This window comes from Heteronotia binoei, chromosome 15 (assembly GCF_032191835.1).
Source record: "Heteronotia binoei isolate CCM8104 ecotype False Entrance Well chromosome 15, APGP_CSIRO_Hbin_v1, whole genome shotgun sequence".
Lineage (NCBI taxonomy): Eukaryota > Metazoa > Chordata > Lepidosauria > Squamata > Gekkonidae > Heteronotia > Heteronotia binoei.
Window position 1 is genome coordinate 33,185,512 of NC_083237.1, and position 19,188 is coordinate 33,204,699.

General features: G+C 41.2%; 1 protein-coding gene across 1 annotated transcript in view; it reads left to right on the forward strand.

The window, feature by feature from the left end:
• The window catches only part of LOC132583362 (vomeronasal type-2 receptor 26-like), a 37,209-nt gene extending 24,235 nt beyond the window's left edge, over positions 1–12,974 (forward strand). Inside the window, exon 11 of the mRNA XM_060255018.1 lies at positions 12,073–12,974. Coding sequence (XP_060111001.1) covers positions 12,073–12,974 — 902 coding nt within the window. The remainder of the gene's footprint in view (positions 1–12,072) is intronic.
• The last annotated feature ends 6,214 nt before the right edge of the window (positions 12,975–19,188 follow it).

Consider the following 19,188-nt stretch of genomic DNA (forward strand, 5'->3'; position numbering starts at 1 on the left):
TATAAAACTAAGATCAAAAGATCTGGCAGGAAAAATTTTGAACAAAGTTTTCCAAAAAGCTTGGATCATAGAAGGGAGCAAAATCAAAATAATGAAAGAGTTACCAAGACAAGTGATCAATGACAGGAAGAAATACAAGAAGTTAACTGACCAGCTGCGTGCAGGGGGTACAAGATATAGATGGATAATACCTGAAGGTCTTGGTTTTGAACAACATGGAAAAAGGATTACAATAAGGAGTGAACAAGAGATGCATAGCTTTTTTGAAGAGAATAAAGAGTCAGCATCATAATGGAGTACAAACTACTATCTTGGAATATAAATGGACTAAATTCACCACAGAAAAGAAGAACAAAATTTCATTGGATTAAAAAACAAAAATGTAACATAATTTGTTTACAGGAAGTTCATATACAACAAAAAGATTGCAAATTTTTGTGGAATAGAAATTTGGGGCTGGAATTTTTCTCATTAGCAGAACAAAAGAAAAGAGGGGTAGTCTTCTATATCAAAGAACAACTTGAACCAAAACTAATATTTAAAGACAAAGAAGGAAGATATATTGCTGTAGAAGTGACAATTGAGGCAAAAAAACCCATTGTTACTAGAATTATATGTGCCCAATGGAGCGAAAGATAATTTTTTAAAAGATATTAATCGGCAATTAGATGAAAAGACATATGATCAGATTTTGATGATGGGCGATTTTAATGGGACAATACAAAATAATATTGACAGATCAAGCCAAAAGAAGAATGACAAAGAAGGAAAATTACCAAATTCTTTCTTTGAGTTGGTCAAACAAGAAAATTTGGAGGATATTTGGAGAAAATTCAATCCTGAAGTAAGAGACTATACCTTCTTCTCAGCGAGACATAACTCTTTCTCTAGAATAGACATGTTATGGGGTTCCAAGAGTTTGGGTCTCATAACAAAAAAAATAGAGATTCTACCAAAGGTTTGGGCGGGCCATAATACAATATGCTGGTCTACAAAATTGCAAAAGAAAACAAGAAGATGGAGAATTAGTGAAGACTTACTACAAGATAAAGACATTGTGACATTTTTAGAAAAGGAGACTGCAGCTTTTTTCCAAATAAATGAAACTGATGATATGGAATTTCAAACAGTATGGGACACTTACAAAGCAGTAATGAGAGGACTGAACAATAATAAATCACACTGAACAATAAAGATAAGAGGGCCAAAGAAGAAAGGCTGTTAGCATTACAAAATGAAATAAATAAAAAAGAAAGGGATTTGAAAAAAAGGCCAGGAAAAAAGAAGTTAATAAAAGAAATTATGATATTACAATCCCAAGTCAAACATTTGCTGAACAAAGAACTAGAATGGAATTTAAAAAGTCAGAAATCATTTGAAAGTGCGAATAAACCTGGAAAATATTTGGCCTGGCAATTGAAGAAAAAGAAAGAAAATAAAACCATCAACAAAATTATGGTGAATGGAAAAGCAATAGTAGATCAAGAAGGAATCAAAAGAGAAATATTATGCAAATTTATTTAAAGGTGTGAATATTAAGAAAGAAAAATGGAAGAGTATTTACGGAATATCCAAGTGGCACCTTTAACTGAGTATATGAAAAAGAATTTAAATGACCCAATAGAGAAAATTGAAATTGAAGCAGCAATAAAAGCAATGAAAGAAGGTAAGGCTCCTGGGCCAGATGGATTTACATCTAAATTTTACAAAACCCTTAAAGAGGAGATAAAACCCAAACTGATGAAATTGTTAAATACGATAAGAGAAAAAGGGAGAATTCCAAATACCTGGAGGGAAGCTGTAATTTCTTTGATTCCTAAAGAAGACAAAGATACCACACATGTAAAGAACTATAGACCAATTTCACTGCTGAATAATGACTATAAGATTTATACAAGAATTTTAGCAGAACGACTGAAGCAATATCTGATTAACTTTATAAATAAAGACCAAGCCGGATTTCTTCCTAAAAGACAAATAAGAGACAATGTAAGAGCTGTTATTAACGTTGTGGAATACTATGAGAAGCATCCAGAAAAGGAAGCGGCCTTATTCTTTGTAGATGCAGAAAAAGCCTTTGAAAATCTGAATTGGGACTTTATGTTTGCGGTAATGGAAAAAATAAACTTAGGGGAACATTTTATAAAAATGACGAGAGCAATATATATGGAACAACAAGCAAAATTGTGCATAAATGCAGATCATACCAAAGAATTGAAGGTAAGCAAAGGTACAAGGCAAGGATGTCCGTTATCACCATTGTTGTTTATAATGACTCTTGAAATTTTATTACAACAAATACAAAATGATAAAGAAATAGAAGGATTAAAAATCAGAGGATTCTCATATAAATATAATGCTTTTGCAGATGACATTGTGTTCATAATAGAGAATCCGATCCAAGTGTCACCATTGCTGTTAGCCAAGATAAAAGATTATGGAGAGTTAGCAGGACTATATATAAATAAAGAGAAATCGAAATTTTTATGCAAAAATATGCAACCAAATAAAATTAAAGAATTGCAAAATGTGATGGGCTGTGAGGTCACTACTAAAGTTAAATACCTTGGAATAGAGATAACCATGAAGAATATTGATTTATTCAAAAATAATTATGAAAAATTGTGGTGCAAGATGGACAAAGATTTGATGAAATGGAATAGACTTAACTTGTCCTTATTGGGCAGGATAGCTGCAATTAAGATGAATATTTTGCCAAGAATAATGTATTTGTTCCAAACTATCCTGATTGTAAAAGATACCAAACAATTTAATAAATGGCAAAGGAAGATGTCTGATTTTGTATGGGCCAGAAAGAAACCAAGGATTAAGATGAAGATTTTAACGGATGCCAAAGAGAGATGTGGTCTTCAACTCCCGGATTTAAGGTTGTATCATGATGCGGTATGTTTGACATGGATTAAAGATTGGATAATGCTGTTAGATAAAAAACCTTTATGGTTAGAAGCTCATGGGAATAAATTCGGCTGGCACGTGTATTTGTGTTATGGGAAGAATAAAATGGACGGTTTTTTCTCTCACCATTACATCAGAAACAGTTTACTAAATACTTGGATAAAATATAAGAAATATGGTGACGAGAAAAAACCGCTGTGGATAGTGCCAGCAGAAGTAATAAAAATAACAGCTGAATCCGATGAAGAAAGAGCAATTTCATATAATCAACTGCTCAAGATTCAAGGAGATAAAATTGAATTAAAATCCTCAGAAGAGTTAAATAATAAGTACGATTGGTTTCAAATGCAACAAATTAAAAGCTTGATGGAAAATGATATTAAATCGGAAAGGGTCCTGCTTGGAGATAATGAAAAATTAATATCGAAAGTATACAAATTATTATTGAAATGGTCTACAGAAGAAGAGGTAGTAAAGTCTCAAATGGGCAAATGGGCAATCAATGTGAATAGAGAAATACAAATGGATACGTGGGAGCACCTTTGGAAGAACTCGATGAAGATCTCAACTTGTCAGAGTATCAAAGAGAACTGTTTTAAGATGATGTACACGTGGATTTATCTGCGTTCCACAGGGCCTGTAAAGACCGAACTGTTTAAACAGGCTTTTGTGGTCTAACTGAAAAAGGGCTGCTACCGGACACCGGTGGGTCTGATCATAGTTAAGAAGTCAATACCGCCTATACTGGATTGAAATAGTGCTATAGAATGGTTTTAAAGTTGATATGTAAATTATGGTTTTATATGTTTTATTGGATTGTTTTATAATGTTGTAAGCCGCCTTGAGTCCGCTTGCGGAGAGTGCGGGATATAAATGAAAAGTAATAAATAAAATAAATAAATAAAATAAATATATGACTTCGAAAAAGCTGGCTAGGATGAGTAAGAAAATGTCGGATAGATGTTGAAAATGTAGAAGACATGAAGGTTCTTTTTTTCACATGTGGTGGACTTGTGAAAAAGCGAAAGAAATCTGGAAGATGATACAAGAAATCTCCAAAATTTTGGGTTATGACTTTAAAAAAACTGCAGAGACTTTCCTGCTTGGATTACAATTAGAAAAATTTCCAAAGGAAGACAGGACAGAATTTGGTACTTGCTCTCAGCTGCTAGGACATTGTATGCGCAGCTGTGGAAACAAGAAAAAATACCAGAGAAATGGGACTGGATTGTGAAACTTTTATCGTGGAGTGAGATGGATAAACTAACTAGAACTCTAAGAGACTATGATTTAGATATATTCAAAAAGGAGTGGAAGAAATTTAAAGGATATATGGAGAAAGAGTGGAATGTAAAAAGACATTGGACAATTTTTTAGTATTAATGAGAAAAAAATATTGAACTTTGATTGGTTAGTGGTACCTTTAGTATTGAACTTAATCTATAACTTCGGGGAAGTCAACATTGGAGGGAGGGGGGGTTGAAATATCATATGGGTTAGTAAAGAAAATTTATAATTAAGTTTTGTAACCATATGTTATCAATAAATTGTTAAAATACATTAATTGCCATTTAATCATTTGAGATTTTACTACTTCTTCTTCTGTAGACCATTTCAATAGTAATTTATATACTTTCGATATTAATTTTTCGTTATCTCCAAGCAGAACCCTTTCCAATTCCGTTTGCTCACGTCTAATTCCATCAGATTTAACATCGTTTTCCATCAAGCTTTTTATTTGTTGCATTTGAAACCAGTCATACTTATTATTTAACTCTTCTGAGGATTTTAATTCAATTTTATCACCTTGAATCTTTAGCAGTTGATTATATGACATCACTCTTTCTTCATCAGATTCAGCTGTTATTTTTATTACTTCTGCTGGCACTATCCAAAGCGGCTTTCTCTCATCACCATATATTTTATCCAAGTATTTAGTAAGCTATTTCTAATATAGTGGTGAAAAAAAAGACCATCCATCTTGTTTTTCCCATCATACATATAAGCATTCCAGCTGAATTTATTCCCATGAGCTTCTAGCCATAACAGTTTTTTATTTAACAGCATTATCCAATCTTTTATCCATGTCAAGCAAACTGCATCATGATACAATCTTAAGTCTGGAAGCTGGAAACCTCCCCTCTCCTTAGCATCTGTCAAAATTTTCATCTTAATCCTTGGTTTCCTCCCGGCCCATACAAAATCGGAAATCTTCCTTTGCCATTTATTGAATTGATTGCTATCTTTCACAATCGGAATAGTTTGGAACAAATACATTATTCTTGGCAAAATATTCATCTTAATTGCAGTAATTTCTAGACCCAAGTATTTAACTTTAGAAGTAACTTCACATCCCGTCAAAGTCTGCAATTCTTTCTGTCTGCTTGATTGCATATTTTTACATAAAAATTTCGACTTCTCTTTATTTATGTATAGTCCTGCCAATTCTCCATATTGTTTTATCTTAGCTATCAACAAAGGTATCACTTGAATCGGATTTTCAGTTATAAACACAATATCATCCGCAAATGCTTTATATTTATAAGAGAATCCTCTAATTTTTAATCCTTCTATTTCTTTGTCATCTCGTACATCTTAACAAAATTTCAAGAGTCATTATAAACAACAATAGTGAAAGCGGACATACTTGTCTTGTACCTTTGCTCACCTTCATTTCTTTTGTAAGATCTGCATTTATACGCAATTTTGCATATAGATCCGTGTATATTGCTTTCGTCATTCTTATAAAATGTTCTCCCAAACTTATTTTTTCCATTACTGCAAACATGAAGTCCCAGTTCAAATTATCAAAGGCTTTTTCTGCATCCACAAAAAATAAAGCCGCTTCTTTTTCTGGATGTTTTTCATAATATTCTACAATATTTACAACAGCTCTTACATTATCTCTTATTTGCCTTTTGGGGAGAAATCCAGCTTGATCTTCCTTTATATTGATCAAATATTGCTGAAGTCGTTCTGCCAGAATTCTTGTGCAAATCTTATAATCATTGTTTAATAGTGAGATTGGTCTATAGTTCTTTACATTTGTGACATCTCTATCTTCTTTGGGGATCAACGAAATTACAGCTTCTTTCCAGGTATTTGGAATTTTCCCTTTTTCTCTTATCGTATTCAACAATTTTTGCAATTTTGGTACTATCTCATCTTTAAGAGTTTTATAAAATTTAGTTGTATATCCATCTGGCCCGGGAGCCTTGCCCACTTTCATTGCCTTTATTGCTGTATAAATTTCAATTTTTTCTATTGGGTCATTTAAAATCTTTTTCATACACTCAGTCAGAGGTGCTATTTTGATATTTCGTAAATACTCTTCCATTTTTTCTTTTCTAATTTTCGCACCTTTAAATAAATTTGCATAATACTTAAAAAATCTCTTTTTATTCCTTCTTGATCAACTATCTCTTTTCCATGAGCCATAATTTTGTTAATAATTTTATTTTCTTTCTTTTTCTTCAATTGCCAGGCTAAGTATTTCCTGGGTTTGTTCGCGCCTTCAAACAATTTTTGTTGCAAACTTTTAAAATTCCATTCTAATTCTTTATTCAACAAATGTCTTACTTGGGATTGTAGTATTGTAATTTCCTTTATTAATTTCTTTTTTCCTGGTCTTTTTTTTAAATTCCCCTTCTTTTTTCTTTATTTCATTTTGTAAACCTAGCAACCGCTCTTCTTTTGCCCTCTTATCTTTATTGTTCAATGTAATTAGTAGTCCTCTCATAACTGCTTTATAAGTATCCCAAACTGTCTGGAATTCTATATCATCAGTCTCATTTATTTGAAAGAACGCTGCAGTTTCCTTTTCTAGAAAGGTCACAATATCTTTATTTTGTAGCAAGTCCTCATTGATTCTTCATCTTCTTGTTTTCTTTTGCAATTTTGTAATCCAACATATTGGGTTATGATCAGCACAAACCTTCGGTAGAATCTCCACTTTTTTAGTTATGAGGCCCAAACTTTTGGAGCCCCATAACATATCTATTCTGGAAAAAGAATTATGTCTTGCTGAAAAGGAGGTATAGTCTCTTACTTCAGGATTAAATTTTCTCCAAATGTCTTCTAAATTTTCTTGTTTAACCAACTCAAAAAAAGAATTTGGCAATTTTCCTTCTTTATCTTTCTTCTTTTGGCTTGATCTATCTATACTGTTTTGTATTGTCCCACTGAAATCACCCATCATCAAAATCTGGTCATATGACATTTCATCCAACTGTCGATTAATATCTTTAAAAAACTTGTCTTTTGATCCATTGGGTGCAAAAAACAACGGGTTTTTTGCCTCCATCATCACTTCAACTGCAATATATCTTCCTTCTTTAAATATCAGTTTTGGTTCTAATTGTTCTTTGATATAAAAAACCACCCCTCTTTTCTTTTGTTCCGCCAATGAAAAAAATTCCAATCCCAAATGTTTATTCCACAAAAATTTGTAATCCTGTTGTTGTATATGAACTTCCTGTAGACAAATTATATTACATTTTTGTTTTTTAATCCAATGAAATGTTGCTTTTTGTTTTTGTGGTGAATTTAGTCCGTTTATATTCCAAGATAGTAACTTGTATGCCATTATGGTGCAGAGTCTTTATTCTCTTCAAAAAAGCTAAACATCTCTTGTTCATTCCTTATTGTAACCCTTCTTCCATGTTGTTCAAAGCCCAGACCCTCGGGTAGTATCCATCTGTATCTTGTGCCCTCTGCACACAGCTTCTCTGTTAATCTTTTATATTTCTTCCTGTCATTAATCACTTGTCTTGGTAACTCTTTCATTACTTTGACTCTACTCTCTTTTATTATCCAGGCTTTTTGAAAACTTTTGTTTAGAATTTTTCCTGCCATGTCCTTAGACCTTAGTCTTATAACAATGTCTTTTGGTAGGCCTTTGTATAGGACATCTTAGCTCCTCCTGGCAAGCCTTAATTAGCCAGGAGGGACATGGGTCCAGATCGCAAGTTGTGGGTCATGCGGTGCCAAGAATTTTGTCAACTTCCTCCAAGCTGAGCGGGTCAAAGCAATCCAGGGTTAAATCAGAAGACACGCCTTGGGCCTCGAGTTCAATTACTGCATCTAAATTGGCAGGGCAGTCGCGGCGGAGCGATTGGACCTTATCTGCAAAAAAATTCGCAAAAGCCTCGCAGCCTATCTCCAATTCCTTAGCATTTGAATTGCCCTGTGGCAATGTAGTAAGATTCCGAATTATTCTAAATAGTTGAGCCGGAGCGAATTTGCAGATTCAATCTTAGCCGCAAAGTATGTTTTTTTTGCGGTCTTGATTGCCATCTCATAGGACTTCATAAACTTCCTATAAGATGTTCTAGTCGCTTCATCGCGGGTACGCCGCCATTGCCTCTCTAGCCGTCTAAGACCTTGTTTCAGCTGGCGTAATTCTGGGGTATACCACGGAGCCAGCCTAATCCGAGGTTGCAGAGGGCGTTGGGGTGCGATCTCTTCTATGGCCCTAGAGAGCCGGCTATTCCAGGTCTCAACCAGGCCATTAAGAGAGTCGCCAGAGGGCCAGGGATCCTGCAGGGCCATTTGGAACCGTTCCAGGTCCATTTGGCTCCGCGGGCGAGCCATAATAGGCTTCTCGCCTAAACAGGTTTGGAGGGGCATATCTACACGGGCCTTGAGGGCGAAGTGGTCCGACCATGGCACCGCCTCTGCGGTTATATCGCTCACTGCAATCCCGGCCGCAAAGATCAGGTCCAACATGTGTCCCGCCTGGTGAGCGGGGGTTGCAACAAATTGAGAGAGTCCTAGTGTCTCCATGGAAGACACTAGGTCCATCGCCTGACTGGAGGACGGGTCATCAGCATGGACGTTGAAGTCACCCAGGATTATCAACCTTGGGTGCTCCAGCGCCCAGCCTGTCACCGCCTCGAGCAGGAACGGTAAGGCGCTGGCTGGTGCATTAGGCATACGGTACACCAGCCAGATCGCCAACCCCTCTCTGGCCTCCCACGCCAGACCGGCACATTCAATACCCTCAATCTTTGGGGCTGGGAGTGCCCTAAAGGAGTAAGCCTCCCGTATAAATAATGCCACTCCTCCCCCCCGCCCGCTAGTCCGCAATTGGTGGAAGACTGAATAACCCGGGGGAGCTGTTTGTGAGAGGGCTACTATGTCACCCTCCCGAATCCAGGTTTCAGTCACGCAAGCCAGGTCCATATCCTGTTCGAGCAGGAACTCTCGAAGGATTGAGGTCTTATTATTAATGGACCTGGCGTTGCATAACACCAATGACGGAGGTGGGTTATTCGGCCTGGCCCTACTACCTGTCACCCTTGGGATGGGGCGCAGATTGGAGGAGGACCGAGCACTGTCATGTCTCCGTCCCCCTCCCTTGTAACATCTGCTCCCACCGCCATACCTCCCCCGCCCCAGAAGCACTGGAATCCCTGAGCCAGTCATTCCCCGTTGGCAGCAGCTGCTATGTTAACCACTGTCAAGAGCTGCTATCAAAGATACTCTCACACTACTCCGTCCCACTAGGTCCTAGTATTCCAATCAACCCTACAACTCCCATCAGCCCCAGCCATTAGCCATGTAGGCAAAAAACATCTGAAGAGCCACTGTTCCCTACCCCTGGTCTAGTCATCCATCAAGTATAGTATTCTGTCTTCCATTGTGGCCAACAGCAATTCTGGAGGAAAAACCCATAAGAAACCACCAAGAAACCCATAACAACATTTCTAAACATTAAGAACATAAGAGAAGCCATGTTGGATCAAGCCAATGGCCCATGCAGTCCAACACTTTGTATCACACAGTGGCCAATATATATATTGGGTGAAGAAGTACTTCCTTTTATCCGTTCTAACCTGACTGCTCAGCAATTTCATTGAATGCCCACGAGTTCTTGTACTGTGAGAAAGGGAGAAAAGGACTTCTTTCTCTACTTTCTCCATCCCATGCATTATCTTGTAAACCTCTATCATGTCACCCCTCAGTCGATGTTTCTCCAAGCTAAAGAGCCCCAAGCGTTTTAACCTTTCTTCATAGAGAAAGTTTTCCAAACCTTTAATCATTCTAGTTGCCCTTTTCTACACTTTTTCCAATGCTATAATATCCTTTTTGAGGTGCGGTGACCAAAATTGCACACAGTACTCCGAATGAGACTGCACCATCGATTTATACAGGAGCATTATGATACTGGCTGATTTGTTTTCAATTCCCTTCCTAATAATCCCAGCATGCCGTTGCCCTTTTTTATTGCAATCGCACACTGTCTTGACGACCCCAAGATCTCTTTCTTGGTCAGTCTCTGCCAGTTCACAACCCATCAACTTGTATTTGTAGCTAGGATTCTTGGCCCCAATGTGCATTACTTTGCACTTGGCCACATTGAACCTCATCTGCCACATTAACGCCCACTCACCCAGCCTCAACATATCCCTTTGGAGTGCCTCACAATCCTCTCTGGTTCTCACCACCCTGAACAATTTAGTGTCATCTGCAAACTTGGCCACTTCCCTGCTTACTCCCAACTCCAGATCATTAATGAACAAGCTAAAGAGCATGGGACCCAGTACTGAGCCCTGCGGCACCCCACTGCTTACCATCCTCAACTGCAAAGACTGCCCATTTATACTCACTCTCTGCTTCCTATTAATTAGACCATTTTTGATCCACAAGAGGACCTGTCCTTTTACTTCATGACTCTAGAGCTTACTAAGGAGCCTTTGATGAGGAACGTTATCAAAAACTTTCTGAAAGTCAAGGTAAACAACATCTATTGGGCCCCCTTTGTCCACATGCTTGCTCACCCCCTCAAAGAACTGTAACAGGTTAGTGAGGCAAGATCTTCCCTTACAGAACCCATGCTGAGTCTTCCTCAATAACTTGTGTTCATCAATGTGCCTACTCATTCTGTCCTTGATAATGGTTTCTACCAACTTTCCCAGTATTGAAGTCAGACTGACTGGCCTGTAATTTTCCGGATCTCCTCTAGAACACTTTTTAAAGATGGGGGTGACATTTACTACCTTCCAGTCCTCAGATTTCATTGAAAGATTACATATTTTTGTCAAGAGACCCACAAGTTCAACTTTGGGTTCTTTCAGAACTCTTGGATGTATGCCATCCAGACATGGTGACATTAATCTTTAATTCATCAATCAGTTGTAGGACCTCCTCTCTTGTCACCTCAATCTGACTCAGGTCTTTCAACACCCTTTCCAAAATTAGTGGTTCTGGAGCAGGCAAACACTTCTTGTCTTCCACAGTGAAGATGGAGGCAAAAAATGCATTCAGCTTCTCAGCCATTTCCCTATCCTCCTTCAGTAATCCTTTGACCCCTTGGTCATCCAAGGGCCCCACTGCCTCCCTGGCTGGTTTCCTGCTTCTAATATATTTGAAGAAAATTTTATTGTTGGTCTTTATGTTTTTTGCAATATGCTCCTCATAGTCTGTTTTTGCCTGCCTGATCACAGTCTTGCATTTGATTTTGATTTGCCACAGCCTGTGTTCCCTTTTATTAATCTCACTTGAACTAGCTTTCCACCGCTTAAATAAGTCCTTCTTACCTTTTACAGCTTCCATTGTTATAGTATGTTTAAGCATTCCAAAAATTGCAGATTTATTTCTAGCTAACCATGATGATGATGATGGTGATGACATCATAATCATCATCATAGTTATTATTGTTGTTGTTTTTATTTTAAAGACACATGAAATCTGGGATCTAGAGCTGTTTGAGAAAGGAACACGGAATGCTTAACTGACATCCAAACAGAGGAATTCATAACTTCAACCCAATGTTGTTTGATGAAAATTATTTATCTTAGAAGAAAAATAGTTGGTTTTTTTCCACAGCCTTCAATACCCAAAGGAGTCCCAGAGCGACTTACAATTATCCATCCTTCTACTCCCCACAACAGACACTCTGAGAGAGCTCTGACTGACCCAAGGTCACCCAGCTGGCTTCATGTGGAGGAGGAGGGAATCAAACCTGGTTCTCCAGATTAGGGTCTCCACTAAACCACACTGGCTTCCAGTTTACTATTAGCTAGTAAAGTACACCAATTCATTTTGAACTCCACTGATATAAACTGAGGATTTCCTATGAGCTGTTAAAATTATGGAGTTTTTTCCCTGTAGCAATTGGTTAAGATATTGAACACCTGTTTTTTTTTTTTTCAGACATGGATGCCTGCGTCAAATGTCCAGATGACCACTATTCCAATAAGGACCAAAATCAATGCATTCCTAAATTGATAACCTTCCTTTCTTACAAAGAACCTCTAGGGATAATCTTAATTATATTGGCTATTTCTTTTTCTGTGATCATAGCTTTTGTGCTCGGAACATTCATGAAGTTCCAAGACACTCCCATAGTCAAAGCCAACAACCAAAGCCTAACATACATTTTCCTCATCTCACTCCTGCTTTGCTTCCTCTGCTCTTTCCTTTTCATTGGAAAGCCAGGGAAGGTGACCTGCCTTCTCCAACAAATTGCTTTTGGTATCATCTTCTCGGTAGCCCTCTCCAGTGTGTTGGCCAAGACAATCACAGTAGTTCTGGCATTCATGGCTACCAAACCAGGATCCAGTGTGAGGAAATGGGTAGGGAAAAAAATGGCAAACTCTATTATCATTTTCTGCTCCTTGATGCAAGCAGGGATTTGTACTCTTTGGCTAAGCACTTCGCCACCATTCCCAGATACAGACATCCACTCCCTGAAAGAGGAAATAATATTGAAATGCAATGTGGGCTCAACTGCCATGTTTTACTGTGTCATGGGCTATCTGGGATTCCTTGCCATTATCAGCTTGACTGTGGCTTTCTTTGCCAGGAAATTACCTGATAGTTTCAATGAAGCCAAATTTATCACCTTCAGCATGTTGGTCTTTTGCAGTGTTTGGCTATCCTTCATTGCATCCTACCTGAGCACAAAAGGAAAATCCATGGTGGCTGTGGAGATCTTCTCCATCTTAGCTTCTACTGCCGGTTTATTGGGATGCATATTTTTCCCTAAATGCTACATCATTATTCTAAGGCCTGATATGAATAAGAGGGAGCAATTAATAAAAAGGAAAACATGAAAGAAAACTTTTCTGTGTACTGTGTTCTTATATTGCCCCAGCACCCCAAATAGAGACACAAGAACATAAATTGGGTTTGTCTAGTTTATTCAAATTTAACTGATCTACATCATCAGTTATTAAGTATGCTAATAATCAACAAGAACTCATTTGCATATTAGGCCACAACCCCCTGATGTAGTGTCCTTGACATGGATCAGCTACATAAGCATCACATAAACATCAAATCCCTCAGGAAAGAAATGTTTCATGCGGAGAAAGAGAACCTTCATGTGGATGATTGGGGAATCAAACCCTGTTCTCCACATTAGATACACAACTTTTAATCACTACACCCGCGATGGCTTTATGTGGTGCAGTGGTACAATGAGCCTTGTATCCTTGCAACAGCATTCTCATTACCTCAGGAAAGAATGGTCACCAAGCAGCCTTAATCTTAGGTTGCATACTCAATCATCCCTCCAATTCCTGCCTAATTCTAAAGTCCCCAGTGGTATCCCTCATACCCTTTGTCTTAGTAAAAAATGCTAAAACCACCAGATATCCCTTAATGCAGGGGTGGCCAACAGTAGCTCTCCAGATGTTTTTTGCCTACAACTCCCATCAGTCCCAGACAGCATGGCTGATGGCTGGGGCTGATAGGAGTTGTAGGCAAAAAACATCTGGAGAGCTACCGTTGGCCATCCCTGCCTTAATGGTTTGGTTGCTAGTGGCTTCTCCCTCAGGTATACTATGAAACACTGTGCATGGACAATCAGCAGTGGTGAGACTCGCTCCAAACTGGTCCTGTTGTGAAAAACCAAAAATACTTTACTCTGCCTTTCATATGCAACTCTGGTGCTGGTTGCCAGTGATGCCATTATGATGTGCTGTACTTCAAGTTCCCAATATGCCATAGCTCTACTGGCATCAGCATCAGATTGCAATCAGTGCACGGTACTAGTTTATATCAGAAATGCTGTTTTCCAGGCTGGGATGTGCCTAGCTTTAAACAGCACGTTAATTTGAAAATATCTCAGAACCAAGGCTCAAACCAGCTACATAATCCTCACATTCTTAGAAGACTGTTGACAACCTGCACTACTCTTCATTGTCACACCAGAATTAGATTACTGAATCCTTTATGATTCTCCCCCAATGCTGACTGCCACTACAATTAAGACAAGCAAAAAAAAAAAAATTAAATCCCTCAACATACCTTCCTGCTCCCTGGCTTCTGGCCATCTCTGGGCACATGTGTGCATGGAAATAGATTCCAAAGCTGTGGAATACCACTGCTTTGGACTGGACCCTAAAAATTCTGCTCAAGTAGCCACTGCTTCCTTCAAAAGGAAACCTAGAAATGCTAACCAAGAGTATTCACTGAACTAGAAATCCTAAGGATATGGCAAGCTTCTTCACATCCTTAGATGCATCAATTGTACACCTCAGAAATGCCCTATCAATGCAATATATATACATGAAAAGCTCAAATGTCTCAGAATCACCTACATTTGTTTCACTGTGATCTTTTTCTAGCACACAATTCCTGTAACAGGTCTTTTTTGTAGCAGGAACTCATTTGCACATTAGGCTACATCCCACTGATGTAGCAAATCATCCAAGCACTTACAGTAGGTTCTGTAGGAAGAGCCCTGTAAGCTCTTGGAGGATTGGCTACATCAGGGGGGTGTAGCATAGTATGCAAAGGAGTTCCTGCTACAAAAAAAGACCAGCCTGAAACAACTCCTGACATTTGTGCATCTTGTCAATGAGCAGCCTAAAGACCTCAGCCAGTGTATTATTTTCTATTCCTAGTGAAAATAAACAGTGGGTTGCCCACTCAGTCTTCTTCTCAGACAAAGGCATGCCCAATTCTATAGTTAGATCCTTGGATATAGATGAATATTGGGGCACCCAATTACATTCAAATAGTTGTGCTGATTCTTTTGAAGATGATGGTATCCCTCGAGATGCAGGAATCACTGTTTTCTGACAACCCACTCACCAGAGCTCCACCCTCCACCCAAACCATACAGCCTGGGCTATGGAATACTCTTATTGTGAGGGGTTCCTCTGGCAACCTGGATTCGGGCCCTGAGCCATAAAGTTCAAAGGTCGATCCAGAGAGGCCAATCACCATTAATGGTACGGTGCCTAAGATGCTCACCATACCCAACATAACTAATGCCCAACTAACAATGGCCAGTGACCAGTCTATTTAAAATGGCACCACCCATCCAATTGCCAGCACTCCCCCTGAACAGTGCAAGGTGAGCAAAAACACACCCAACCAGGCCAATAAGTTGGGAGTGAAAAATTCCTACCCGGCTCCTCTCAAACTGGCGACCAGCCAGTGCCTGCACTGCCAAGAGGGTGGGCGCGCAAGCCAAGAGCGGCATTCTAACAGCACCACAGGGGGCAGGGCTAGCCTATTTAAAGCTCCCTCCTCGCCCCCTGAGCTCTGTTGTTCATTTCAGGCTGAAAACAATGATGTAGCATTTAGGCAAAAACATGCTTCCCAGTAAGCCAGCAGTAGATGCCAAGATGGAGATCTCCATAGCCACCATGGATTTCCCTTTTGTACACAGGTAGGTTGGAACAAAAGACAGCCAAACACTGCAAAAGACCAGCATGCTGAAAGTGATGAACTTGGCTTCATTGACAAGGGTGGATGTGAGGGCTAAAACTGGTGCCCTCTACCAGGCCTGTGCCCCTAGCCAGCTGCCTAATGCTGCCTTACAGATGCACCAGGCCTGCCAACAATTCAGGAGTAGAAAAACTTCTTACTCCAAAGTTCAGGATGGGAAACAAAATGAGCCCATTAACTCCCCCAACATGAAATCATGAATGTATAAGAGCACTGTACACAGAGAAACTTCCTTTCATTTTTTCCTCTTTATTAATTGCTGTCAAGCATTGTATCATTTTGCCTTGATTTCTATTTACAGTATGTAGAGTATAGAAATGTTACTATGCCATGGGCTGGGGCCGGGTTAGGCAAAGTCCAGGGGCAGTCCAAGGTCTGTAGCTGGTGAGCAAAGAGGGTCCAAGGCACCAAAACCGAATCACAGTCCAGGTATCGCAGGTCAGAGGTTCAGAAGCCGAAGTCAGGGGGTCCAGAAGTCAAAGCCAAAGTCAGGGGGTCCAGAAGCCAAAGTCAAAAGCCAAAGTGGATGCTAGAACGTCAGGTAAGTGACTACTTGCTTACACAAAGCCTCCTCCCAAAGCCCACAGCTATATAGCCCTCTGCTGTCTGTTGCCCATTTGGGCTAATTGCTGGCTCAGAGAGGCAGCCAGGATCCTGCTGAGACTCAAGCATCCTCACTCCTAAAAGGGCCAGAATCCTTTCAAAACTCAGGGAGCATCTTGCTCGTGAGTGTGCCACCCTCCTCCGATCCCTGAGGTCCTGACGAAGGCGGTCACGCACACGAGCCACCCGAGAGGGCGAGGCAGGGGGGCTTGGCTCTTCTCCAGCAGGAGGCAGGGGCACTGGTGCAGGTGGCAGGGGCACAGTTTCTTCTGCAGGCTCAGCTTCTTCTGCAGGGTCCCCAGCACCAATGACACTATCCCACCCCCCCCCCAGGGCCCCCCTCCATCGAGGGGCCTGGGAGGTCGGGATGGTCGTTGTGGAACCATTGCACCAAGTCCGGGGCATGAAGATTATCCAGGGGCTCCCAAGACCAGTCTTCCGGGCCATATCCCTCCCAGTCCACAAGGTACTGGAGGCCTCCACGATGGTACCGGGAGTCCAGGATCTGGCGCACCTCATATTCTTCTTCGTCATCCACCAGCACCGGTGGTGGCGGCAGTGGGGAAGGAGACCGAGCTGGGTCAGGGGGTGCAACCGGAACAAGGAGGGAGCAATGAAACAAAGGGTGAATGCGGAGGTGGGGTGGCAACTGGAGCCTGAAGGCGATGGGGTTTATTTGTTCCATGATGGGGTAGGGTCCAATGAACTGTGCATCCAGCTTGTGAGACCGACCAGGCTGGCGCAGGTAGCGAGTCGAGAGCCACACATGATCCCCCGGCTGCACTGGAGGGCCTTCTTGCCTCTTCCGGTCCGCAGCCAGTTTATATGCCTCCTTGGCCCGCTGTAGCTGCTCTCAGAGCAAGTCTTGGCTGGCACGGAGTTCTTGCAGGTAGGCATCGACTGCGGGGACATTCGTGAGTGTCAGGATCGCCGGGAAGAACAGAGGGTGGTACCCGTAGGTTGCAGCAAACGGGGTCATTTGGGTGGATGAATGGACCGCGTTGTTGTATGCAAACTCCGCTGACCAATTGCTCTGTTCTTTAGAGAATTTTTGGAAATGTACACGCATGGTCTTAATCTGCCTTCATTATCTTTCTGCATCAATATTGCTCCGACGGCTACATCGGCGGCGTCACATTGCACCATGAATGGTTTGAGTTCGTTTGGGTGCGCCAAGATAGGCTCGCTCGTGAACAGTTGCTTTAGTTTGTTGAATGCTTGTTGACATTTGGGGGACCACGCCAGTCTGGTCCCTGGTTTATTCACCTCTGGACCCTTCCCCTTGGTTTTCAATAGGTCGGTCAAAGGTAGCATGATGTTAGCAAAACCTTCTATGAACCCCCTGTAGAAATTTGCGAACCTGAGAAATGATTGGCGTTGTTTACATGTTCTCGGGGGTTCCCAGTCTAGCACGGCTTGTATTTTAACCGGGTCCATGGCTAGTCCCTTCCCCGAGACCCTGAATCCCAAGTAATCGAGTTCCTCTTGATGAAATTCGCACTTCGACAGTTTGGCATACAGTTTTGAGTGTTGAGTAGCAACGCGTTGAGTACTTTCCTCACCAACTTTATGTGTGAGGGTAGATCTTTCAAATAGATAATGATGTCATCCAGGAACACCACCACCCCTTTGTACAGGTATTCCCTCAGTACTTCATTGATGAAGTTCATAAATACCCCTGGTGCACCTTGCAGCCCAAACGGCATCACTAAATACTCGAATTGTCCCAGGGGGGTGTTGAACGCTGTTTTCCATTCATCCCCCTCCTTAATTCTGACTCAGAGGTATGCATCTCTTAAATCTAGTTTGGTAAAGATGGATCCCTCTGACACCGTGCTTAATAAGTCCTTGATCAGGGGGATTGGGTAGGCGTTTGACATGGACATGTCGTTTATCCTGCAAAAATCCGTACAAAGTCTAAGCCCCCCGTCCTTTTTTCTGAACAGTACCGGGGCTGCGTGGGGTGCGGTTGCTGGTCTAATGAATCCCCACTTTAAGTTTTTATCCAGGAACTTTCTCAGTTCCTCCTTTTCCACCCATCCCATTGAGTAGAGCTTTGCTTTGGGCAATTCCTGGCCCGGTATGAGTTCTATGGCACAGTCTGTGCTTCTATGGGGTGGAAGTTCATTTGCCTCTTCCTCACTAAACGCTCTACGTAAGTCTCGGTATTCTTTGGGGATGGACCTCACTTCTTCTATCATTAAACACAGTCTCTCGTTCTTAGGCGGAGGTGAGGGCCCCCATTTTAATGACCAGTGGTGGTGGGTGCACTTTTTGCTATCAAAGTCTATGGTTTGCTCTGCCCACTGGATGTTCAGTTGGTGTTTTGCCAGCCAACCCACTCCCACCACCATGTCGAACGAAGAGGAGGGGGTGATTACGAACACTTCCATATCCCAGTGTTCCTTAATCCCCACTGGAAAAAATTGGGTTTCTTCCACGCACGGCTCCCCTTTCATTACTGTCCCATCCATTTGCTCAAATTGGAGTGGGTGGGGCAGGGGGTTTCATGCTAATCCTAATGCTTCAACTAATCTCGGGGTGATAATTTCCCGGGTGCACCCTGAGTCAATTAGGGCTCAGGTGTGCATAAGCCTCTTGGAGTTGGGGTTTAACAAAGTCAAAGGGACCAGAAAGAGTTCTCCGGATATTCTCACCCGCAGTGGTGCTGGTGTGGCTTCGACCTGCCTTCCGGCACCACTCAGGGCAGGTCGTCCCTGTTTCCTGCCGGCTCCGCCTCTTCCTCCGACTCGTTCTCCCTGGTAAAATCCTCTCAAGTACCGCCAATAGTGCGGTGTTGCCCCGACTGGGCTCCCTCGATTTTCCCGATGTTTTCTTTGGCTTGGATGCGTCCGTCTTCAGGGTAAAGGGGCGAGCTCTAGGTTTCTCGGGGCAATCTCCTACCAAGTGCCCGGGGTCCCCGCATTGGTAGCACTTGCGGGGTGAGGGCCCCTTGGTGGCACTGCTGGGTGGTGTAGTCTT